At 45.9% G+C, this 26440-nt stretch overlaps 1 protein-coding gene across 4 annotated transcripts in view; it reads left to right on the top strand.

Annotated features, from left to right (window-relative positions):
- Positions 1-12538: 12538 nt before the first annotated feature.
- Positions 12539-26440, top strand: part of PDGFA (platelet derived growth factor subunit A) — a 46297-nt gene continuing 32395 nt past the window's right edge. For 2 of the 4 annotated variants that reach the window (XR_011314716.1, XM_069734249.1), the window contains exons 1-3: positions 12569-13233; positions 15748-15844; positions 26027-26146. Coding sequence is in view for 3 of the 4 variants with exons in the window: in XM_069734249.1 (XP_069590350.1) it covers positions 13171-13233; positions 15748-15844; positions 26027-26146 (280 nt within the window). In the remaining variant the exon portion in view is untranslated. Of the gene's footprint in view, positions 13234-15747; positions 15845-26026; positions 26147-26440 lie in introns of all 4 variants that reach the window. The other 2 variants (XM_069734252.1, XM_069734251.1) reach the window with 2 other exon arrangements.

Below are 26440 nucleotides of genomic sequence, written 5' to 3'. Positions count from 1 at the left end.
TGAAAGAGCTTAGAGGGAAGAAGCACAGTGGAAAAAAAGGCGCAGGAGGGGAACAGCGGAAGGATACCAGTCAACCGTGACATATGGTTGGCAGCATGGTCGAATCCGTGAAATATTGGTGGCAGAGCGGTGGGATAATAGAGCATTAGTGATCTGGTTTGAGAAATCATTCCTCTCACTAAAAACTTGCATAGTTCTGGAGAGGACTCTGTGCAAATAAGTTTGGAGAATACGCTCAGTGTTTACTAGTCTGAGACAATTGTGTGTACTAGCGATTATCCCCTCCCTTTCTCTTCGTTTTTCTATCCTATCTTTTATTTGGCAATGATGGCCGCAAAAGGAGATGCCTGGTACACCCAGCAGCAGAAGGACTTGTTGGAGTATGCACGTACCATGGCCTGGACCCCCATGGCAAAAGCAAGGCTCAAGTAGTCAAGGGACTGGTGCAATTTGAAGCAGACCAGGCCCGGTCTCAGAGCCCAGTGGCTGCAGACGCCAGCACAAGCGAAAATGTTGCTGCAGCAGAGGTCCAACCACTGAATGCTGACCCTACTTGCAACCAGGGTGCATTGGACCCCACCTGCTGGCGGCCTTGAAACAACTCCCCACCGATGACCGTGATGGACATCTGCAGCTGATTCAGCAATACCAAGAGAAAGCAGAGGCCAAGCGGCAAGCAGAGTGGAAGCACCGGCTGGAGTTAGCCCGACTCCAAGTGCAGAGGTCGTCCCAGTCCTGTGGTGAGCCCAACTTCGCTCAGACCCCTACACCTCGTCCAGAGCACTTTCCTATGATGGAAAAGGGTGGGGACTTGGACACATTTCTGAAGGCCTTTGAGAAAGCCTGCAGACAGTACGGGCTGCCTGGGGACCAACGGGCCAGATACCTGTTATGACCTGGTGGTCAGGACAATAATGGACCTGGTGGTTAAGAGCACACGGAATGACCTGATAGTTACTGATAATAAAGGATGAGCTCTGGGACGTGGGAACTCTGCTGACCGCAATCCCTAATCCTATCAAACACACTAGAAATAGCCGTGGATTGCGCCTAACGCTCCCTATGCAACTCGGCACAGCCTAAGGAAATAGCCAGCCCTGAAGAAAGAAAAATAAAGCCTACCTTGCCTCAGAGAAATTCCCCAAAGGAAAAGGCAGCCCCCCACATATAATGACTGTGAGTAAAGATGAAAATACAAACACAGAGATGAAATAGATTTAGCAAAGTGAGGCACGACTTACTGAACAGACCGAGGATAGGAAAGGTTACTTTGCGGTCAGCACAAAAACCTACAAAAAGACCACGCAGAGGGCGCAAAAAGACCCTCCGCACCGACTCACGGTGCGGAGGCGCTCCCTCTGCGTCCCAGAGCTTCCAACAAGCAAGACAACAATAAAAATAGCAAGCTGGACAGAAAAATAGCAAACCAAAGAAATACAAGCTGGAACTTAGCTTCTGCTGGGAAGACAGGTCACAAGAACGATCCAGGAGTGAACTAGACCAATTACTGGAACATTGACAGGTGGCATGGAGCAAAGATCTAAGTGGAGTTAAATAGAGCAGCCTGCTAACGAATTAACCTCGTCACCTGTGGAAGGAAACTCAGAAACACCCACCAGAGGAAGTCCATGGACAGAACCAGCCAAAGTACCATTCATGACCACAGGAGGGAGCCTGACAACAGAATTCACAACAGATACCTGACCCCAGGGCTAAGAGGCAAAGCTCTGGAGGCGTTTGCTGCTCTCCCTCAAGAAGATGGTGACTATAAGGCCATCAAGCAGGCCCTGATAACCAAGTACCAGCTTAGACCTGTGGTTTACCGTAGAAAGTTCCGGAACCGCCAACGTGGCCCACACGACAGCTACGGCAATGTGGTGCATGGACTCAGGATCCACTTTAACCAGTGGATCAAAGGACTGTCAGTGACCACCTTTGAGCAGCTGGGAGACCTGATGATCAAAGACCAGTTCTTACATCTTTGCCCAGCTGAGGTGCGACAGTTCGTGATGGACAGAGGGCCAAAAGATGTAACTAAAGCAGCGCAGATTGCCGATGCCTATGAGGCCAACCGTAGATCGGAAGGGCGGAAGCCAGTCACCGCCAGCTGAAGAGGGGGTAAGCCTGCAACCAACGCCAGTACCCCTACCAGCCAACACAACAGAGGCCCTATCCTCGTTGCCAACAGCATCAGACCTACCACCGACCTTCGCCAGTGTTTTTTCTGCAAGCGGACTGGTCATGTCAGCACCCACTGTCCAGAGAAGCAGAAGAATCCCCAGCCAAAGCCTTGGGGTCTAATGCAGCAGTTCTTTTGGTGGGTGGGGTGGTTGGGAGGGTGCATGACATCGTGCAGCACGTCACCGTGGGGGGCCATGTCGCTACAGGCCTCAAAAGGACACCGAGGCTGAACGAACCCTCATCCGACCCGAACTAGCGGCCCCTGAAGAGATTATTCCGGGGAAAAACCTTGACTGTCACCGGGATTGGGGGAATCAGCTGTCCCTTGCCAATGGCCCAGGTGAATATAGATTGGGGTGCTGGGAGCTGGGTGAAGGAAGTGGGGCTGTCCGATAACTTACCCACTGATGTTTTATTGGGGACTGATTTGGGGAGGATGGTTGCATACTATGTCCCTGACTCCCCTTCCCGATCGAATGCTAATGATAGCAATGGGAAATTGCATGTGTTACCTGACAATGCTTTACCGATTAATGATGTACCTGATAATTTTTCTGAAATTGCCGAGTATAATACTAATAATGCTGATGATGAAAATATGCATGTTTTACCTGATAACCATTTGTTTCCTAGGAATGATGTGTTCACAGGTGCAGGAGTGCTCATCCACATCACTCCGCGGAGTGGGATGGCTGAGGAACCCCTAACAGGAGCAAGCGATGGTGCTCAGGGAAATGGGGAGATGCATGGGAACCATGAGGAATGTGATGCCGTGCAACTGACCAGTGCCACAGAGGAAGGTAACTGCCCCATAAGTAGCACCAATCCTGAGGTAATGTGGGTGGATGGGGAGGTAGTACCCATAGCTGCGCCGGTTGATGGGTCTGTGAAAATCCCCGGGGAGACAGCCTACGTAGCTGCTGTCACCCGCAGTCAGAGTGCCCGTAACGCAGATAACGTTCTGCCTTCTGGACCCTCACAGGCATGACAGAACCAGAGATGGACCCAGAGCAAGTCCCAGAGGGTTCCCGTGGGGAAGGGACCCTGACGTCGCTTCTGGCTGCCCCTAGCCAGGAGTTCCAGGCTGCTCTGCACTCAGATGCGAGCCTGGAGAATTTGTGGCCCCATCTCTGAGACTCCCACCTCCGTGACGGATAAGAAGAGGGTGTCCTGGGAATGTGGGAGGTTGTACCGGGAGACAGTACCTGGAAAATCCCAAAAGGAGTGGTTGAGAGAAAGACAGCTGGTTGTCGCTCACCAATTCAGGAGTGAGTTCTTGCGGATTGCCCATGAGATCCCGCTCGCTGGACTCTTGGGGATCAGCAAAACTATGGCCCGGCTGTCTCAAAACTTCTATTGGCCCAAGATGGCGACATTTATGACAAACTACTGCCACTCCTGTATCACCTGTCAAAGAGTGGGGACGGCGGGGCCTGCTCCTAAGGCTCCCCTGATCTCTTTGCCAGTGATAGAGGAGCCTTTCCAGAGGATTGCGGTGGACATTGTGGGCCCGCTGGCCATTCCCAGCAGCTCTGGAAAGCAATACGTTCTCACTGTGATAGACTACGCTACCCGGTACCCAGAGGCAATGGCTCTGTCCTCAACTAGGGCAGATAAGGTGGCAGATGCACTGTTGGCTCTTTTCACAGGTAGGATTTCCCAGGGAGATGCTTACCGATCAAGGGACCCAATTCATGTCTTGCCTAATGGAGGCTCTCTGTAAGAAAATGCAGGTGAAGCATCTGGTATCGAGTGCGTACCACCCTCAGACCAATGGCTTGTGAGAGCACTTCAACGGTACCCTCAAACAGATGCTACGCATGCTGGATGAGACCTAAGGATGCGACTGGGAGCTGTACCTCCCACACCTGCTATTCGCTTACTAAGAGGTTCTGCAGGCCTCGAAAGGGTTCTCCCCCTTCGAGCTCCTGTGCGGCAGGTGAGTCCGGGGACCCCTTGGGTTGGTAAGGGAATCCTGGGAAGAAGAGCCGAACCCTTCTGAAGTGTCCATAGTGGAGTATGTTATACGCTTCCGTGACAAAATGCAGACCTTGACGCAGTTGGTGCACGACAACATGACGCAGGTTCAGGCTGATCAGAAGCACTGGTACGACCAGAATGCCCGGGAGTGTACCTACCAGATGGGTCAAAAGGTGTAGGGTGCTGGTCCCCATACCAAAGGATAATCTTCAGGCAGCCTGGGAAGGCTCGTACATCGTCCACCAACAGCTCAACCCAGTCACCTACGTGGTCATGCTTGACCACACTCAGGGTAGGCGAAAGGCCTTTCACATCAACATGATGAAGGATAATCACAAATGTGAAGCTTATGTCCTACCGGTCTGCAGCCTGCCCAAGGCGGGGAGGAAGACCCCCCTCCTGGCCATGCTGGCCCAAGCCAAGACCAGTGGGTCCATCGAGGACATGGAGGAAAGCACCTTGTTAACTGAACTCCAGCAGTCGCAGACCACGCTGGAACCCTTCCAAGCTGTGTTCTCTGACCGACCTGGAAGGACTGAGTTAGCGGTCCATGAGGTGGACACTGGGAATCATGCCCCACTACGGTGAACACCATATCGGATCTCCGACGAGGTGCAGCAGGTTATGCGCCAGGAGATCGATGAGATGATGCAGCTGGGGGTGATTCAAAGGTCAAAGAGCGCGTGGGCCACACCTGTAGTTCTCGTGCCAAAGAAGGATTGGACCACCCGGTTCTGCGTGGACTTAAGGGGGCTCAACGCCATCACAGCCTCTGATGCACACCTAATACCACGCATCGAAGAGCTGCTTGAGCAGTTAGCTGGCGCAAAATATCTGACCATAATGGATCTGAGTAGAGGATACTGGCAGATTCCCCTTAGCACTGAGGCACAGGAGAAGTCCACCTTTATCACACCCTTTGGACTGTACGAGTCCACGGTCATGCCCTTCGGCATGAAGAATGACCATCTGCTAGAAAGTGGCAGAGGCAATCACCTGCTTCAGGGGCTGGAGAAGTACGCTGTGGCGTATTTGGATGACTTCGCCATCTTCAGTTCCTCCTGGGATGAACACCTGCAGCATCTTCAGGAGTGTCTCAGGCGAATTCGCCGAGCCGGTCTGACCATCAAGCCGGGAAAGTGCCAGATGGGCATGAGTGAGGTCCACTACCTGGGGCACCGGGTAGGCGGGGGCTCAATAATGCCAGAGCCTGGGAAAGTGGACGCGATCGCGTTCTGGCCCACCCCCAGGATCAAGAAACAGATGATGTCCTTCCTGGGCACTGCAGGGTACTATAGACGCGTTGTACAGAACTATAGTAGCCTGGCAAAACCCTTGACAGACCTAACCAGGAAGAAGCTACCCCACATAGTCGACTGGACCGATGGCTGTGAGGGGGCCTTCCAGGCATTGAAAACAGCCCTGTGCAAAGCTCCTGTGTTGAAAGCAGTCAACCATTCTTGGTGCAGACTGACGCCAGCGAGTTTGGCCTCGGTGCTGTGCTCAGCCAGGTCGACCCGGGGAATAACGAGCACCCCGTGTTGTACCTGAGTTGGAAGCTTCTGCCAAGGGAAGTGGCCTATTCCACTATTGAGAAGGAGTGCCTGGCCATAGTCTGGGCCCTGCAAAGTTTGCAGCCCTACCTGTACGGTCGCCCGTTCACTGTGGTGACAGACCACAACCCTCTGCGCTGGCTACAAGCCATGTGTGGAACCAATTCAAGGTTGCTACGCTGGAGTCTTGCCCTCCAGCAGTACGACTTTACAATCAAACACAAAACGGGCAAGGAGCACGGCAATGCAGACGGGTTGTCCCGCCAGGGCGGACCTGCTGCGCATGGAGGAGTACGCAAGGTCCTGCTTCCATAGCGCAGTCCAAAAGGGGGAGCTGTTACGATAATGTGAATATGCCATGTTTGAGTATCTACCTAACTTTACAAGACACATGCTGCTGGCTATTCCGACCCCCCCTCTTCTCACTCTGCCTGCTGCTATGTGTGTAATTCAAAACCCTCTCTAGAATCACTTTTATTGCTCTAAACTGCAAGCAGATCTCCCTACACTCCTCATTCCCCTTTCCCATCTAATACAGCCAAAACTGGTGTAAAAGCCCTGAGTTTCTTTGTTCTATTAAGATATATATATATATATATATACAGATCTGGGCTAGAGAGATAAGAATAATATATTCCGGATGTCCATCGATAGATTTATCACTCACTGAAAGTGCTAGCAGCTAAACACAACAAGCACAAAGAGTGGATTTCTCAGTAAGCGGTTCATGTAATTACTCCTTGTTCACACTTAAAAGAATGCCCCTGACGTGGGGAACATCATGAGCATTGCATCATAGTTATGTGAGGTTCACACAGCAAGTTATGCATGAAAATAGTTAACATAGCCCTAAGTAAAAGGGAGGTGTCACCACAGGGGGAGTGCCTGGGTTTTGGGCTAGAATAACTTAGTGAGACAGCATTCTGGCAGTGTCTTTTTGCTCGGGGTCCAGCTGCTCTATAGATGCGACATGCATCTTGATGTATCTCCTGAGCAAATGGGCAAACAGGAGATGAAATGATCTGAATGCTATGTGTGTTTTCAATCTTAATCCTTCTTTTATTTGTAATTGTAATGTACACATGATTTTGTCTTCTTTATAATATTTTTTTTATACCTTGTAAACACGGCCTACCTTTTTTTGGAGTAAAATATATAATTTACTAGCTTGTCCTTCATACTCTAAATTAACTGTCGCGTCTTATGAAGTGAATTATGCTACTGATTTGGGTTGGCTCCGGACCTGTTAACCCTTAGAAAATTGGAGCTGGTGGCAGCATAATTTGTTCTGTGTGTTTGGGAGGCTTTGTAGAGATGGCGGCGTTGATAATTATTGTTCCCGCCAGAATGGGAGTAGTTACATCACCCTCCCTGCAGTGAGCCCAATAGCCAGTACATAGCAGGCAGCCTTTCTGGCAACTAATTACCCTACATGCAGTACCCTGACTGACCTGAGGGTAAGGGGGGCGCCAGAGAGCTGCACGTTCCAAAACCGGAAGTGGGATATAGATAAATCCCCTTCAGAAGGAACCAGGGGCAACCAAACAACCCCGGTTCATGACATATTAGTGTGAGTGGTGGGGATGATAAAGGTATCTTCCCCGTGAACCACGACATATGGTTGGCAGCATGGTGGAATCCGTAACAGGCAATGCATAGCTGCCTCCCTAATATCCATAGCTAGTGACAGGTGTGAGGGAGGGCCAGGGCTGTAGTCGTGGTCTTGCGTGCCCTGGTCTGCCATCCAGTATGTGCCCAGGTCGTACCGCCTCTTGCGGTAATGCAGTGTCCTCCCTGTCCAGATTCTCTGAGCTGGGGAGTTCCCTTGTCCGTTTCGTTACGGAGCTGAGGGTGTCAGCCCAAGCGATGATCTGCCACATATCAAGCAACCTGTGTGCCCGTCGGACCCACTGCTGCTTCTGGTTCACCACTGCTGGATCCTGTGCTGGTTTTGCTGCACATCTGTCCACCGAGCCCTGGATGGCTGGATTCTTCACTTTAACTGCCGGATGGTTCTTCACTTTAACTGCTGGATGTTTCCTAACTTTCTACACTAATTATTATAAGGCGCAATGGGTCCCATCTAGTGGGCTGACCAGGGTACTAAACTTTCCTTATGTTTATCATTGTTAGCAGAATTGAGATTTATAGACAATTACATAAAGGTATCATGTACATGGAGGAAGGGAGTAGATTCACACGGTCCTGGTATACCGCTTACATTCCCCCTCCCTTTAACAATGGTCATCCTTGACCATTTCTGCATCATTACTTTATTTTTACAAGGTATTCTCCGTGCAGAGAGAACATGGTAAAAAGAAGTAGAATGATTACATTGGATCAATGTGAGCTGAGTCTGTACAATGTCGCAGGAGAGTCCTTTCTCTCTTAAGGGATGCCTAATGCACAGTCCTCCAGGCAACACCCTGACAGTCCCATATTCCAGTCTTGTCCACCGGTAATTAACATATAAACAATTAGATAACCCTTCCAGTGGGCCAACAGTCCTTAGGGAGGAAAAATATATCCCCTTCCCTTTGAGGGCAACAGTGCCCTTAAAGGGACACGGTCACCTGAATTTGGAGGGAACAATCTTCAGCCATGGAGGCGGGGTTTTTGGGTGTTTGATTCACCCTTTCCTTACCCGCTGGCTGCATGCTGGCTGCAATATTGGATTGAAGTTCATTCTCTGTCCTCCATAGTACACGCCTGCGCAAGGCAAGATTGTAGTACACGCCTGCGCAAGGTGCAATCTTGCCTTGCGCAGGCGTGTACTATGGAGGACAGAGAATGAACTTCAATCCAATATTGCAGCCAGCATGCAGCCAGCGGGTAAGGAAAGGGTGAATCAAACACCCCAAAACCCCGCCTCCATGGCTGAAGATTGTTCCCTCCAAATTCAGGTGACAGTGTCCCTTTAAATGCTATGTACACTGCCTGTCCCAGGAACAGGCTGTTCCTGCAGTTGCACATAGTCCGTGGTACAGTTCCCTGGCATATTCCTGCTTTCCAGCAGAAATGGCGCAACAGAACAACCAAAAAAACTCACTCACTTCTGGCCCTCCGACCACTTTACACATGGCTCTGGGGGTGCTTCAGGGCTCCCTCGCTAGCAGGGATGCAGAACAGTCCCGTTATTCTATTCCAACACTATGGAGTGCAGTGAGCACAATGTCCTGTTATTTCTATACAGTTCATCAGTTCTCGTCCCATAATCCTTTGTCTCTCCTGGGACTCCATGCCCGTGTTCGGGCCAACGACTCTGCAGCGGCAGAAGCCGTGGGTTGCCAGGACATGGCAGCAGTGGTGTGTGGCTGGGAGGTAGGTAAGGCACGGGGCACAGACCGTACTAGGCCTAATAAATAAAACCTTTTGCTCCCACTAGTGGCCGGAGTGTGAAGTGTAATGTGTGCTGGTGATACCTGGTCAGAAGAACTCCTTTAGTGCCATCAGACGTACCATCACTCCCCTTAGTGGCAGAGCAACGTTACTGCAACGACCAGGTCTCTGGGGTGCTGCAAATACATAGCTGCCCCCCCTAATCTCCATAGCTAGTGAAAGGCAATACATAGCTGCCCCCCTAATCTCCATAGCTGGTGACAGGCAATACATAGCTGCCCCCCTGATCTCCAGAGCTGGTGACAGGCAATACATAGTGTCCCCTAATCTCCATAGCTGGTGACAGGCAATACATAGTGCCACCTAATCTCCATAGCTGGTGACAGGCAATACATAGTGCCACCTAATCTCCATAACTGGTGTCAGGCAATACATAGCTGCCCCCCTAATCTCCATAGCTAGTGACAGGCAATACATAGCTGCCCCCCTAATCTCCATAGCTAGTGACAGGCAATACCTAGCTGCCCCCTGATTTCCATAGCTAGTGACAGGCAATACATAGTGCCCCCTGATATCTATAGCTAGTGACAGGCAATACATCGTGCCCCCTGATATCTATAGCTAGTGACAGGCAATTCATAGCTGCCCCTCTGATCTCCATAGCTGGTGACAGGCAATACATAGCTGCCCCCCTAATCTCCATAGCTGGTGACAGGCAATACATAGTGCCCACCTAATCTCCATAGCTGGTGACAGGCAATACATAGTGCCCCCCTGATCTCCATAGCTGGTGACAGGCAATACATAGTGCCCCCCTGATACCCATACCTGGTGTCGGGCAATACATAGTGCCCCCCATCTCCAGAGCTGGTGACTAGCAGGCAATACATAATGCCCCCCATCTCCAGAACTGGTGACAGGCAATACATAGTGCCCCCCATCTCCAGAGCTGGTGACAGGCAATACATAGTGCCCCCCTGATCTCCATAGCTGGTGACTAGCAGGCTATAATACATAGTGCCCCCCCCCCCCATCTCCAGAGCTGGTGACTAGCAGGCTATAATACATAGTGCCCCCCATCTCCAGAGCTGGTGACTAGCAGGCTATAATACATAGTGCCCCCCATCTCCAGAGCTGGTGACTAGCAGGCTATAATACATAGTGCCCCCCTGATCTCCAGAGCTGGTGACTAGCAGGCTATAATACATAGTGCCCCCCTGATCTCCAGAGCTGGTGACTAGCAGGCTATAGTACATCGTGCCCCCCATCTCCAGAGCTGGTGACTAGCAGGCTATAGTACATAGTGCCCCCCATCTCCAGAGCTGGTGACTAGCAGGCTATAATACATAGTGCCCCCCATCTCCAGAGCTGGTGACTAGCAGGCTATAGTACATAATTCCCCCCTGATCTCCAGAGCTGGTGACTAGCAGGCTATAGTACATAGTGCCCCCCTGATCTCCAGAGCTGGTGACTAGCAGGCTATAATACATAGTGCCCCCCTGATCTCCAGAGCTGGTGACTAGCAGGCTATAATACATAGTGCCCCCCTGATCTCCAGAGCTGGTGACTAGCAGGCTATAATACATAGTGCCCCCCATCACCAGAGCTGGTGACTAGCAGGCTATAGTACATAGTGCCCCCCATCTCCAGAGCTGGTGACTAGCAGGCTATAGTACATAGTGCCCCCCATCTCCAGAGCTGGTGACTAGCAGGCTATAGTACATAGTGCCCCCCTGATCTCCAGAGCTGGTGACTAGCAGGCTATAGTACATAGTGCCCCCCATCTCCAGAGCTGGTGACTAGCAGGCTATAGTACATAGTGCCCCCCATCTCCAGAGCTGGTGACTAGCAGGCTATAATACATAGTGCCCCCCTGATCTCCAGAGCTGGTGACTAGCAGGCTATAGTACATAGTGCCCCCCATCTCCAGAGCTGGTGACTAGCAGGCTATAGTACATAGTGCCCCCCATCTCCAGAGCTGGTGACTAGCAGGCTATAGTGCCCCCCATCTCCAGAGCTGGTGACTAGCAGGCTATAATACATAGTGCCCCCCATCTCCAGAGCTGGTGACTAGCAGGCTATAGTACATAGTGCCCCCCCATCTCCAGAGCTGGTGACTAGCAGGCTATAGTACATAGTGCCCCCCATCTCCAGAGCTGGTGACTAGCAGGCTATAGTACATAGTGCCCCCCTGATCTCCAGAGCTGGTGACTAGCAGGCTATAGTACATAGTGCCCCCCTGATCTCCAGAGCTGGTGACTAGCAGGCTATAGTACATAGTGCCCCCCTGATCTCCAGAGCTGGTGACTAGCAGGCTATAATACATAGTGCCCCCCTGATCTCCAGAGCTGGTGAGGTGACTAGCAGGCTATAGTACATAGTGCCCCCCATCTCCAGAGCTGGTGACTAGCAGGCTATAATACATAGTGCCCCCCTGATCTCCAGAGCTGGTGACTAGCAGGCTATAATACATAGTGCCCCCCATCTCCAGAGCTGGTGACTAGCAGGCTATAATACATAGTGCCCCCCTGATCTCCAGAGCTGGTGACTAGCAGGCTATAGTACATAGTGCCCCCCATCTCCAGAGCTGGTGACTAGCAGGCTATAGTACATAGTGCCCCCCTGATCTCCAGAGCTGGTGACTAGCAGGCTATAGTACATAGTGCCCCCCTGATCTCCAGAGCTGGTGACTAGCAGGCTATAATACATAGTGCCCCCCATCTCCAGAGCTGGTGACTAGCAGGCTATAGTACATAGTGCCCCCCATCTCCAGAGCTGGTGAGGTGACTAGCAGGCTATAATACATAGTGCCCCCCATCTCCAGAGCTGGTGACTAGCAGGCTATAATACATAGTGCCCCCCTGATCTCCAGAGCTGGTGACTAGCAGGCTATAGTACATAGTGCCCCCCATCTCCAGAGCTGGTGACTAGCAGGCTATAGTACATAGTGCCCCCCATCTCCAGAGCTGGTGACTAGCAGGCTATAGTACATAGTGCCCCCCATCTCCAGAGCTGGTGACTAGCAGGCTATAGTACATAGTGCCCCCCATCTCCAGAGCTGGTGACTAGCAGGTAATACATAGTGCCCCCCATCTCCAGAGCTGGTGACTAGCAGGCTATAATACATAGTGCCCCCCTGATCTCCAGAGCTGGTGACTAGCAGGCTATAGTACATAGTGCCCCCCTGATCTCCAGAGCTGGTGACTAGCAGGCTATAGTACATAGTGCCCCCCATCTCCAGAGCTGGTGAGGTGACTAGCAGGCTATAATACATAGTGCCCCCCTGATCTCCAGAGCTGGTGACTAGCAGGCTATAGTACATAGTGCCCCCCATCTCCAGAGCTGGTGACTAGCAGGCTATAGTACATAGTGCCCCCCTGATCTCCAGAGCTGGTGACTAGCAGGCAGGCAGTGTGGGCTCCCAGAACCTGCCCACTACTTGGCTGTTTGTGGTTGTGTTGCTTAGTACAGGCAGAGGGGGCGGTACAGGGAGGTTGGCAATGCTATAATCTCTTGCTCCAGATTATTTCACTCTCCCAGCAGCAGAGCTGTGAGCAGCTGACATCCCTCTGGAGTTACTGGATCGCCCTGCTGCTTCCTCGCCCTGGGATTTAAACCCTTTTCCATCCAGGTGGGACTCCGGGGAGCTGCTGCCTTACTGACCCCTGTGCAGAAGATCCAGTGTTGGAAACTTGGTTCCCGGTGCCGGCTCCTCCGAGACCGACACCGTGATCGCTGCCTTTGTGCATTGAATGATTGGGAAGGGAGGGGGTCCACCGGAGCTCCATGCAGACAGGTGATGGGCGTTTCAGTGGAGATCTAGAGCTGCCTCCTTGGGCTTTTATGTTGGTCTGATCAGTGCACAACATGCAGAACCTGAGCCTCATTGCCTGGTAAAGATCAACCTATCTGCAAAAAAAAAAAAAGGAGAAAAAGAAGCAGGTTGGTCCTGGAGAACCCACCCAACCCCTCCAAACATCCAGCAGATCCAACACATTGGTGGGGTGTTGATCCCCCTCTAAGGGATGGTACTGACTCCCCCAGACACAGGAGCAGTTCTGCAGCTCCTACATCAAGACATTGCATTGTCATTCAGTAATAAGTGCAGCAGAACGCAATGACGAGCTGGGCTTGGATTTTGCTTCTAGGCGTCTGCTACTTGTCTTCTTCATTCTGCGAGGTAGGTCTTCATCTTCTCTATATGTTCCTTGTGCAGAGAACCTTGTTTGCATAGCACTGTGTGCATTTCCTCCATACACCAGCAGCCTTCTTCACACTTGCGCTAAGGGCAGGGCTGGAAAGACCTATAGTGCTAATCCATTGACTCAGAAGAACCTCAGATCTTGAGGAGCTTCATGCTATGACCATGCTGCCAGTCACCTGCACTTGGGCAAGTTGCAGACTTTAAACTAACCATGCACATTAAAGTCTAGTAAAGTCTAACCAACAACCAATGTGTCATAGGTCTGCCAACACCCCCCATTATCCTCCTAAACTGCTTGGGGCATCAAAAGGTGCCCATTGTCTCCATGGACTCATGATTAGGCTTCTCCATCCATTCTAGACCATGGCCTGGAAATATTCTAAATTCCTTTTTTTTTCCTCCTGCCAAGTCTATATTTCCATAATTTGATCAGATACATATGATGATTGACAGTTCTGCTTCCCAGGAGGTTCTGCAGTAGATGCAGATGTTCCTACAGCCTCCCAAGAGGTTCTGATGAAGCCTTTTCTGCATTGGCCTCCCATGGTGGCTTTCCTAACGAAGTCCTAGATAGTATAAACGCCATTGACTAGTGCAGTGAACCACATTCTGAGTCCATGCCTAGACAAGATTAGGGCATGTTCAAGCACATTGGACTTCGAAATGCTATTTTACTCCCTTCCTTCTCTCCTACGGTACTATGTTGAAGGCCCTACACATGTGCTCCAATGTAATAGATTCCTGCTGAGCGCATCTGTCCTGGGTATACTGCCTCCTAGTCCAAAAGTTCCTAAGCTATAATTAATGGGGATTTGTAGGATCCTAGTGGAAAAAATGAACTGGAATGTCCTCATCGCATTGCAGTTTGTAGTGGTTTGAGGGGGAATATTGCTAAAATTTACCTCTGACTTGCATTGGAATCTCTAGGAATAATAATAAAAAAAAAAATCCTACTACCCAAGATCAAGTTCAAGGATGATGCTTTTTTTTTTTTTGTTGCTACATTTTCTATTTTTATTTTCATTGTTATTATAGTGATGTTACATTTACGTGTTTGTTAAACAGTTTGTAGATGGGTGTAGCTGCTTCTATGGCTTGATGGGTGTCCTCCAGCACAGACGGATTCGTAGTCCTTTGCACAATGAACCGTGCCCCCATAACGTGTGAGAACTGGGGCATAGCTGGTAAACTTTTAAGGCTCTGGGTTTTTTTTTTTTCTTCTTCTTCTTTTTTTTTTTTCTATACAGCACATTATATCCCTGGCTTTCAAGTGAAAAGTCCAATCCTGGTGGGTTTTTTTTTTTTTTGGATGGATGTGATCTAGAATTTTTTTATTTTTTTTTGTCTTCTATCCTAGAAGAAAGATGTTGTTTTTTTTATTTTGTTTTTTTTTAGATCACCTGCAGACTGAAGTACATGTTTTGCTTGCTTTCTTATGAGCCCCCACCATTCAATTTAAAAATAAATAAAAAAAAAACCCTTGTTGCCTTCATGGATAAATGGAAGCTATTACCTGCCTGTGGGCTTTTCTCAAGGAGTTTTGTTTTCTGTGCCCGCTGCATGTGGAGATCTTCAAAGCCTCTACTTGTTTCTTTCATATAACGCTACTACAGGTTGAACTAACTAAACCGTGCAACCACTTCAGTAACTGCGGTTAGAGGGGGGTGGGCGGGTGGGATACATGTAGAAGACTGTATATCCATATATAGGAATCCATTAGAGCTTGTCTTTTTTTTTTTTTAAAGGGTTAAAAAAAATGCTAATTACTAATGCACGTGACTTGACCGATTTTTAATAAAGGAGTCGATATCGCTGGTGGCATCTGACTAGGCCGCGGACTGGACACTCTCGTCGTTCTCTGCTTGCCCTTTGGCTACAGAGTAGGACACAATGAGCTGATTTTCCATCTCTTGCCTTTATGTCTTGCTTTCCAGACTGCTGACATGCTCCCTTAGAGAAAACACAGACACCTCTTTTTATTTTTTTTTTTGCAAGTCTAGTTTGCTTCTGTTATACAACCGACTTGATTTCAAGTCCTCCGCTCCCCCTACTAGTAAAAAAAAAAAAAAAAAAAAAGGGGGCCTGGAAATGACATTTGTGTGTCAACTTTTAAGAATGCGAGGTGGGTGCAAAGGTAACTCGGGTCCTTGATAAGGAGTAAGACGTAATTGTGACGTTTGATTTTCATTATGACTGTGTAAGGAAGCATATATACATATATTTTTTGGACATTGAGAATACCGTAATTGGTTAATCTCCATGGATTTAGAATCGGGGCGACCCCCCCCCCCCCTCCATCCCTTCTTGGGTTCTTTTTTTTTTTGTCCCTCTCTGCTGGAGGTTCTCCATCTTGCAAACATTCCACGCTTAGCACTAAGGGAGGATCTGGCATGTTTGCTGTAGATTAAATAGTGGGAGTGGATTGTCATTGGGAAGTGTCTATGAACTGTATTTTTTTTAAAAATGTGTTTCTTCCCTGGCTGCATTAAGGAAGCCGAGATCCCTCAGGAGCTGATCGAGAAACTGGCTCACAGTGAAATCCACACCATCAGCGACCTACAGCGCCTCCTGGAGATTGATTCCGTAGGTAAATTCAATTTCCTTTTTACCTTCTCCTGTTCACCTCTGGTTTACAAATGTGATTATTACCCTACATTCCCTTTAAATTTTTATTTTTTTTATTTTATTTTTTCTCTTGTGGCTCACAAATGGTTAACCGCGCAGACTAAAGGTCAGATTCCAGGCCAATAAAAGGGCAGCTGAGCTATTGATAATCTAACGGGGCTTCTGATGGGTGGGTGTGACTTGACTCTTTTGGAGAATAGAGGCCCAGGCATTGGGAGATGGTAGTATAAAAGGTGACCTGTGTTCACGTTCATTGCCTTGTCTCCCCCCCCCCCCCCGAAGAAAAGACGTTGGTGGAAGAGGCTGCGATGGTAATGATTTCAGCGCTGGTGTATTTACTGCCCATCTGTTGCTATCGAAAGGAAATGTCTACTTGTAACGATAGTACTGTGACAGTGGACGTTACCAAAAATATTTTCTTGCTTAGGGGAAGCCCACGTGTATCAATGGGTCACAATTGCCCCCCAAAAAAAGTGTCATAGTTATGAATGGGTGAAAGACGTTTCAGGGACACTTTTCAACAGATTTGGCTTTTTATGACTTCTTCTTTACGTTGTTGCAAATTATACATTTTAAGTAAATAGATCTGATTCGTTGTTTTTTTTTTTTTTTTTTTTTTTTCCATTAGCCCATGTCCTATCGTAGAACGGAAAAACCTTCTTGCTTTTATGTTTCCATTTCTGATTTGGGATTAAAAGAAAAATGCACCAAAAAATGTATTTATAGAATGCGACTAACCACTGACTCGTTCTGGAAATCATGTCTTCATCTATGATGAATACCTCGCACCAGAATTTTTTTTTTTTTTTTTTTTTTAATCTGGCACTATTGATGTGTTATATGTGAACTATCAAAAACAGTCTGCATAGCTTTAAAAAACAAATATTGAGGATCAATTTAGGACACTTTGTAGATCTTCTTCGTGTGGGTCAGCGCAGGGGTGTTAAAAACAAAAATCTTCGATTGTGGAATCTAATCGTATATAGTAGGTGTTTCCTAAACTCCAGTCCTCACCGCCCCCCACAGGTCATGTTTTCACGATTTCCATAGCATTGCGTATGTGAGAGAATTCCTGATGCCTTGATGATACTTCCACCAAACTGTGCACTACTAAGGGAATCCTGAGAACATGACTTGTTGGGGGACCGCGAGGGCTGGAGTTTGGGAAGATGCTGATATCTAGTGTGGAAGGGAGTCTTGTGTTTTGGCTCATTCAAGACAAGAATGGTTTACAAGAAATATTTTTTATCATTACAAGAGGGGTACTCTGGACCTTAAGTTTTCTTGAAGTCACCTTGGATCTTACACGCTGCTGTATGTGGAGGATGTAACAACGGCAACTTTTCGAATGGGTAGCCTATATGGATTGGCTTCATGGCCGCGTTCCAACTTGGCCAGAACTGACTTCCAACCTTCGAAATTTACCAATAGCGTGATTCTTTTGGGTTCTTGTACCCACCTTTAGAAAGGGACAACTTTAACTTGGGGGGGATTTCATCGCGATCATGGTAGATCTTCTCAACCACAATTCCGCTTTTTAGCAACTTGTACTTGTCTGATGTGTTGCAAAATTGGTTTTCTAATTAGGAATTACATTTAAAAAAAACAAAAAACAAAACTCCCACTGCTTTTGTAGCACAGTTGCCCAATATTTTTTATAAAGCCTTAGGGAAGAAATACAATAATTATTCCAATTATCCAGGATTTATTTGTAGCTTTCTACCTGTTGACAGCAATGTTTTTTGAGCTATGAACCAGAGAGGGATTATGCCTGGTGGTGAAAAGATAGTTGACAATAGCCGTGTTATGATGGTGTCTCTAATGAATAGGGAAGACTCTTTGATAACGCCGGGGTGGTAGCTTCTTTTGAGTGCATGCCTTTAGCAATTTTAGTCTGTGTTGCTTTTGATGTCGTGTTGGACCTCCCCAACTTTGGCCGTAGCCATAAATAATAAAAAGCAATTATTTGTAGGGTATTTAAGCAAATCAGTGGTGGAGGATCAGAAAGCCTGTTGGGACAAGACTGCAAGGCTAATTTCCTTTGGATCCAAACAATTGTCTAGCAGGGTTGTAGGACACAGAAAGCTCCTTGCTTCATTCACACATCCTTTACCGAGGGCATAATTGCAGGTCTATTTATATAGGCCAGGTTTTCTGCTTCGCAACCTCCCTTTTGCCACTGAGCTTTGAGCAGGTAATGAAGCACTGCGGTCCCAGACAGCTGATTGTGCATGTTTTAAGATAAAAGGAGCTTTTATCTTGAAAGGAGGAAAATAATGCTGAACTTCCAATTAAACATGGTAACATTTCTCTGTCCATATGGTAAAAAAAAAAAATGTGCAGAGCTATGTGACATCAGGAGAGGAGATGGATGCATGGACTGAGCAGTGGAAAGATCCACCGATGCTCCCTGGGCCCCATGTGCTGTCGAATTCAATATTCGATGGGATGGATGTTTCGAGTACAGTTCTGTTTTGTTTTTTTGGTTGTTGTTTTTCCTCTGGTTCGCTTAGAGAAGACTTGATTATGTTTTTGCAACAAAATTTGCTGCTTGTGAATTCCTTCAGACTAGGACTGGCCCACAGGAGAATGGCAGAATGCTCCAGTGGACCCCTGCTCAGGTTAGGACTAGCCCACCGGAGAACAGGGGAATCCTCCGGTGGGCCACCACCCTTTTATGTGAGCAGTACTTGGCACTATATTCTTGAATCACTATGTACAGACAAAGGCGGCATCTTATTCATTTATCAATGTACCCCGTTCATTGTTATATAAATTTGTGATTGAGGATAATGTTACATTAACATGTAGGTGAAATGTGGGGCCCTGGAGTTGGTTACTGGAAGACCCTTTGCACCCCGGTCTGATACTGGGCTAGGTTCACAAATTGTAGATTTTGGTGTGGCTTACCCAACTAAGTCAATTCATTTTTCACCAAATCTCTTCTTGACTTTGGTAAAAAAAATTTATGAGCGGAAATTGACCAGTGGTGCTGATCTTAACCCTGCTGTTGTCTTCGGTCTGGGGAGACCTATTTTGAACTTTGGTATTTTTTGGGGTGTTCAAGATGCGGTTCTGAAACTTGTGGTTGATTGATTTAAAGGATGGGTCGGTCAACCACGGGTTTCAGAGCCACATCTTGAATATTTTAAAGAATATTGAAGTTCAAGGTCGGTCGTTTTTGACCGAAGACAACAGCAGGGTTAAGATTTCAAGTGTGACAATTGTGCGAATTTCACCCTTTAAATTGAAAGGATGAAATCTGCACAAAATCCATATACAAGATCGCAGAACAATCTACTCCAAATATGTAACGTATGTACTGTGCAGTGTCGGACTGGGGTGCCAAGGGTCAACCAGTAATCAACTTCAGGACCCCACGCCTCAGCTACATGTAAATGTGACATTATCCTTAATCACAAATTTATATAACGATGGTCTGGGTAGATTGTTACCTGAATACAAAGCTGCCTTTGTCTGTACATAGTGATTCCAGTATATTGTGCCAAGTATCGCTTATATAAGAGGGTGGTGGTTCACTCTTGGACAGGGGCCCACCGGAGGATTCCCCTGTTCTCCTGTAGGCCAGTCCAAGCCTCAATCTGCAGCAGAAACCTAAGATGCTGAGGCAGATTTGCACTTTGAACTGCCCATATGGATGGAGATTAGGCCTGTTCAATAGCACTATACGTCGGGATGTGTATGTGTGTGCAGAGGCCATATTTACGTCAATGGGACATGTTTTCTTGGTGTTCTTCACTTTGGTTACACACTTATTTTGCCCCAAAATCCATGTGGAAAAACTCTGAACTCACCCTTATAGCTTCTTCTTCTATTTCACTTTCCTTCCTTTTTATATTCACTCTTCTAGAACAAAGAAAAGTATATTAAAGGTATTGAAGATATTCTGGAATTCATCTTCTCTATCTGTATTCCTTAATGTAAACTAGCAATGGAATAGATGTATGGGGAAAAAGGGGAGAAATGCCCCTCTTGCACCATCTATAAAGACATACAGGGTAGAGAAAGTTGAATCAAATGATGCATTGATATCTGTAATTTAATGAATGGCTCCTCAGAAGGTTACTTAAAAAAAGTGTAAATGAGCTGAAAACATCTGTTCCAGAGTAGGGTCTTTCCTAGAGATCGTTTAAGCTCATTTACATATTTGAAAAATGTGGATTTCTTGAGGAACCATTCATCAAGATATCGTGTGAGTCGATTTTTCTATGACCTGCATGTCCACATAGACAGCTTAGGAGGGTTGATCCGACTGACTGATGTCCTTTAAGGTGTATACTGGTGTTTGGTAAGTAATTATGTATTCATTTTTAGGGCGTATTAATGATCCCTAGACATGAATTGGACACTGTCATTGGCTCTTATTTTGCTAGTATGGGGGTATTACATGTACTAAAGGGGTCTGCTTTTTTGGTTGTTCATAGACCTGTTTTCTTTTAAAACTAACCCCAAGTCTCCACACAATGTGTGTGGCTACTAGTTGGGCTAAGAAAGTATTTATTTGAGAGGGCATGTACAGTATATCAAGGGGTATGCTTACTTCTTGAGTAGTTATATGGGTGGACCACTTTTTTTTTTTTTTTTCACAGATATAACGAGGACATTACTTTTATGGCACTTACTAATATTTAAGTATTACATGTTTTCTTTTGTTTAGTGCTCTCTTCCTCCCAGATTGTACTGATTTCAAGTTCTCAGTGTCTACTCATGGAGGAGCACGTGACCAAACCTACGATCGGCTTCCTCCAATGAAAACCACTGCATGGGGAAAGCTGTTCTTTAATTGGTAGTTGGCTGATGGGCTGGGCAGGTCACATGCTCCTCCATCAGAAGACCTTCTGAGAATAGGAGGGAAGTGCAGTCTGTGTGGACGGCTTCACTAAAAATGGGACGATGTGTAATACTTATGTAAGGAAGTGCCACATAATCCTAACCCCCAACCCCCCACATACATGATAAAATAATATGGACACCCCCTTTAACTGCTATTTCAAATTTTAGCATCTGCAATATGACAGCACAGCCTCCCCAGTGCGAACTTGGCGCATGACTATTACAGTGACTTTGGGTTACGTATAATTATAAAAATGTGAAGCCGCAAGAAACCTCTAATCTTCTTTGGCACGTTTACCATCTCCAATGTCATTCCTTGATTTATTCATGTAGATGAATCTTGTCTGCATATACTCCTGCTCGGATGGTGTATGCAGTGGAAATATATTAAATTTTTTTAGCAACTGGCAAGGTTCGGTTACAAAAAAAATAAATAAATAAAAAATAAACATAACTTTGTAACCTGGCAATATTAAGACCAATGTGATAACCGTTTTCCAAAAGTATGATACCCTTGCTGTATTGTTGTGGTCCCTCCCACTAATCATTTGCAGACCTCTTACTAAGGCTACGTTCACATTTGCGTTGTGCGATGTTGCGTCGGCGACACAACGCGCACAAAAACGCATGCTAAAACGCATAGTTTTGTGACGTATGCGTCCTTTTTTGCCGAATTTTGGACGCAAAAAAAATGCATCTTGCTGCGTCCTCTGCGCCCTAACGCTTGCGGCAAAAAAACGCATGCATCGCAAAACGCATGCAAACGCATGTCCATGCGCCCCCATGTTAAATATAGGGGCGCATGTGTCGCCGCGGCTGCGCCCGACGCAGCCCGGCAGAACGCAAATGTGTACGTAGCCTAAAGCAATATATACAGCAGGTCTTTGTGTCGCCTCCTAGTGGACAAAAGTGGAATGAATTACAAATCTGATGTACGACTGATCGCAGGCATAAAATGGGACAATGCAACGTATGATCAATATAATATGCGATTAAAAAGCATTTTTGTATTGAGACAAATGGCGGCATATGACCTGGATTAGTTTTTCATAAGGCCTGACCTTCCGGCTTATGTCATAACTTGCAATGTGCCATTAAATCCTTACCATGCCGCGATTTGTACCCGAGCCGAGGAAGCAAGTGACATTTTTATCCACTGCTAAAATAAAATGACAGCGGGGCAGGAAGAGATTCAGTTGGGACGTGCTATATACAGAATGTAATTACACGAAGAGTTGAGAACTACCTAAAATAACTTTTAGCCTGATGTATGCGAGTGCCTTGGCCATCGAAGGTAGTTCTGATATCTACATAGCGTCGTTTTGGCACATCTTGTGTTTTTAACCATTTATTACAGGAACTGACCTCTAGGGACACTTATGAACCCTAAGTAATTTATTTGCAGGGGAAAAGGTCTGACTAAAATGTGCCTCTCCCTGGCAAAACTGAGGGTGAGGATACATATGGCTGTATTAAGATAAAGGCAGCACTGTGGTTGCTATGGGCAATAAGGCCAGTTTTGTTTGTTGTCGTTTATAGCATCCAATCACAGTGCAGCTTTCATTTCTTATATGGCTTTGTTGAAATAAAAGCTTCACTGTAATTGGTTGTTATGGGCAACAAGGCCAGCTGTTCTGATCAGGCACATTCAGTAGGCCTCAACAAAGTTACCCCCCACAAAAAGCACTGGGCCTGATTAATTTAGACTGAAGATGTTGCCAGAAATGTTACTGCAGTTAGGCCTTGGCTTGGTGTATTTTACACACCTAAAGTGGTGTAAATTTTGATGAATTAGACAGGCGGGCTTAGTCTCAGTCTCTCCCCGTTCTATTCACGCTTCCCTCATTTTTGGCTAAGACTGGTGTAAAAAATGCAAAGCTGCAAAAATTGAGTGACTTTTAAAGGAGCTTTATGAATGTGGCCCTCAGTCTAGATTTTCCATAGCAGCCAATGGCAGGCTAGCTTTTATTTCTTAACTGCTTTGTTGAAATAAAAGCTGCACTGTGATTGGTTGCTTTGGCCAACAAAGACTGTTTCTTTCAAACAGTTTGGATAAATGAGGCCCATTTAAAATGTGTCTGATCATAAAATTTGCTCTTGTCGTCAATACCAACCAATCGCTGTGCAGCTTTCATGTCAACTGAGCCATTTTAGAAATGAAAGCTGCACTGTGATTGGTTCCTCTGGGCAAAACAGATAATAACAGAATGCGAGCCCTCAGATCTCAAATACTGTTTTTTTTTTTTTTGTTTTTTTTTTAAGTAGTAGCTGAACTGGAAGCCACCCCACCCCCCAATCCCCAAAATAAAAACTGACTTGGCCATTGCTAGATTAGATTTACATGAATATAATTTTAATTTGTCTTTTTTGTTCCCTGTTGATCTATGTGAGTTATTGTGAGCTTAATCTTGTTTTGTCTACCTATGCCCATAGATCAATGCAAGGCGGCTCCATTCTGGGCTTCTGAAAAAGTAATTGCATTTTTTGGCAGATGTTAAAACGAATGCCAATACCTAGCCATTCCATGTAGGAGCACCTCATTTACTTTTTTTTTTTTTTTTTGTCTTGTTTACTTGGCGCGCCTCCATTTTGCCATTTTGTTGGTAACGATCAAGTTGCATTTTCAGATACATTACAGAACTAATTGTCGTATATTTTATCCATTCTCTAAACATTGTCAGTACATCAGGGCATGAAAAATTTAAGTGAAACTATTTGGGCACTTGCCAAAAAAGCATTCTAGATTAACCGTTGGCAACATCATACCCACCCCATCCCTTTCCACCTCCTAGAGCGTCTAAAGCAGAATAAGATATGTAGAATATGGAAGCCATGAATGCTGGATCAAAGCCTTTTATGTCGAGGGTAATGACTGAGACAAACATTGCCTGCAGGATTATCTGCAGCAAAGAATGTATAAAATGGTGATGGATCTCGAATTTTACTAGACAGTATAATGAGGATCATACCATACACCAGTTAAAAAAAATACTGAAATTAAAATTGTTCACTTTATTTTTTCATTTGTGCCATACTACAAAGCTAAGACTACGTGGTGATATTGGGAACATCAAGTGATCAAAAATAGAAGAAAGCGCCACATATGGCAACACCCTGTGTGACACGGAAGGGGCAGTCTCTTGCGTTTCCCTCAACCCCATTCATTGTGTCTGCTCACAATTTTGGATACTGTGTGTAGGACATGACACCTTTGTTGGTTCTCTAGGATGGTAATGCTGTTGATCCCCCTCCCCCAGATCTCCACATTGCCCGTCCATGTGATGAATAGAAGACAAAGTAGGGGTGCAAACACCATTCGAGTTTTGTTGCTTAACCAGTGGATTCTTATTTGGCTTCAATAATGCTTTGATGTATAGTCAACTTAATTATGGATTACCCAAGACCGCATCTCAAACATTTTTATGTATCAGGTTGTCATGATTATTCCACTGATTGTTACTGCAACAAATCTGCGCAGCATCTGGATCGCTAACACGTTGGTGTCATGATTCCTCCGCTTGCTGTATCTTAGATGCAGTGAGTAACAACTCGATTGTCCAATTGAGTCTTGCTGAGCTGTCAGTATTGTGATCGACTACTCGGCTGTCGAATCTGAGGATGGGAGGTGCTGAGCTTTCTTCTGGTGTTCCCTGTTCTAAATTATTACCCAGCAACTTAGTCAAGCTGTCAGTCCCAGATCTCTGCATTTGCTTGGTGGTGCATTGTCTTGTATTCCTGTGCTCTGTTTGCTGCCTTATCTTGGACGTAGTTATGACCGTCTGTGTGCCTAGCCCCCCCCTTTTTTTTTTTTTTTCTGATCCCTTATCTTTCTGGTATTCTGACCTCGGACTGTGACTTGACTACGTCTTTGTCTTCCCCCTTTAGTTTACGATGTGCTCTCTTGGTTTCTGACCCCGGAACATTTGACTCATGGATTGTGACTAGTGTCAGATACTTTGTCTTCTATGTTGTAGCCCATGACGTACCGTAATACGACTGGGCGAAAAAAATAAATTAAAAAAAAAAAAGTGTAAGCCAGCCGTCTTTTTTTATTTTTTTATTTTTCTTTTTCTAGCTGTAGAAACCTAAACAGATAACTTGTCAAATGTATCATTGTACGGTTTAAAGTGAATGCAACTAAAGTCTTATCAGAATTATGGACTAAAGACATGTATATTCTAATCATGATTTATGATAGGTTTTCCAATGTGTCTGTTAAAAAAAAAAACAAAACACCTTTTTTATTATACGTTGTCAAGAAAAAATAAAGTCAAGTTGGCAACTCTAGTCATACTACCAACAGAAGAGAATATTTCAGTTCTCATTGAATGGTGCTCCCAGGCAGCCAAGCTTCACTTATGCACCTGGCATCCTCGGGACCTCAGCTATTTACTAAGCCCCATGATGTATGTAATGATGTCCCATTAGGCTCTGTGACTAGGCCTCATGCAATGTAATGTTTCTCAGTATTTGCCTGCCAAGGTTATTATTTATTTACCCTGCTCTAAATATTCTTCCTTGTCAAATGTTTTGTTCACCCCACTCCCCTGCCCTATCATTACTGAAATGTGTTGTCCAGAATTAGAAAATCATGGCAATCTTCCAGTATATACCACACCATACCTGTTCATTGGTTGTCATGTATTGCATCTTGGTTCCAATTAAGTGAAATGTAGCTGAGATGCAATACCACACACAAACAGAAGGGGCGTAATCCTGGAGAAGAAAGCAGACATGTTTGCCTGAACAACTGCTCTAAAGGTCAGGGGGTTAAAGAACAAGTTCTACTGTGGGTAAAGGTTTTGTGATATTCTGTCCTGTTGCTCGTTGAAGAGTGATTCGTTGTTGTCGATTGAGGATGCAACTGTAGCCTATGTGGTAGGATCCTTGACCTTTCTAGAGTGACAATTGCACTGTCACTATTTATTGAATTGCACTGTCACTATTCATTGACCTCCATGAAACTAATATTGCTAAACAGTTACTGCTAGTGTGGACATCATACTGTGGCAGCATTGAATAAAGCATGTTGTTTGTAGGCCATAACATTACTACCATTTGTAGGAGGGCAGATTGCCAGGAACTGAGTTCATAATACAATTTATAGACATACGACGGGGCACTAGGTAAACGTGGTCTTGTACTGACTTTTTTTTAGGCCAATGTTTCTGCAGGAAGGAACAGTACAAATGTGTGTGTGTGTGTATATTCTACCCAAACTTGGAGTTTTTAGATAATATTGTACATTGTCATCTATGTAATATGGGTTTCTTTTTTTTCCCCTTTTTAGGAACTTCTGATCTATCGGTAGGAACAGGAGGAAACCTAAAACCGCAGACACACAACTTCCATCACAATAAACATGTTCAAGAGAAGAGGTCTGTGCCTATTCGAAGGAAGCGAAGTGTTGGTGAGATGATTTTTGTTTTAATCACTCCTACCTCATTATTTTTCATAAAGGTTCATCAGTCAGGTATACATTTCAATTATGGCTACTGTGATATATTTATCACCAATTCTTGTTAATGATCTTGTCTTGGAGATGGGATCACTTAGACATTTTCTATCTACTAACTGTTCTATACTTCGAAAAGAGACCACATACGGTAAATATGTAATGGAGACTTTTTGTAAATTTGTGTATGAAATGAAATTTTGAGCGTTCAGCAAGGGATGATTTTGTTACGGTGTCAGAATTAAAGTG

Source organism: Ranitomeya imitator, chromosome 7 (assembly GCF_032444005.1).
Source record: "Ranitomeya imitator isolate aRanImi1 chromosome 7, aRanImi1.pri, whole genome shotgun sequence".
In the NCBI taxonomy this organism is placed as follows: Eukaryota; Metazoa; Chordata; class Amphibia; order Anura; family Dendrobatidae; genus Ranitomeya; species Ranitomeya imitator.
This window is presented reverse-complemented; position numbering and strand designations above follow the sequence as displayed.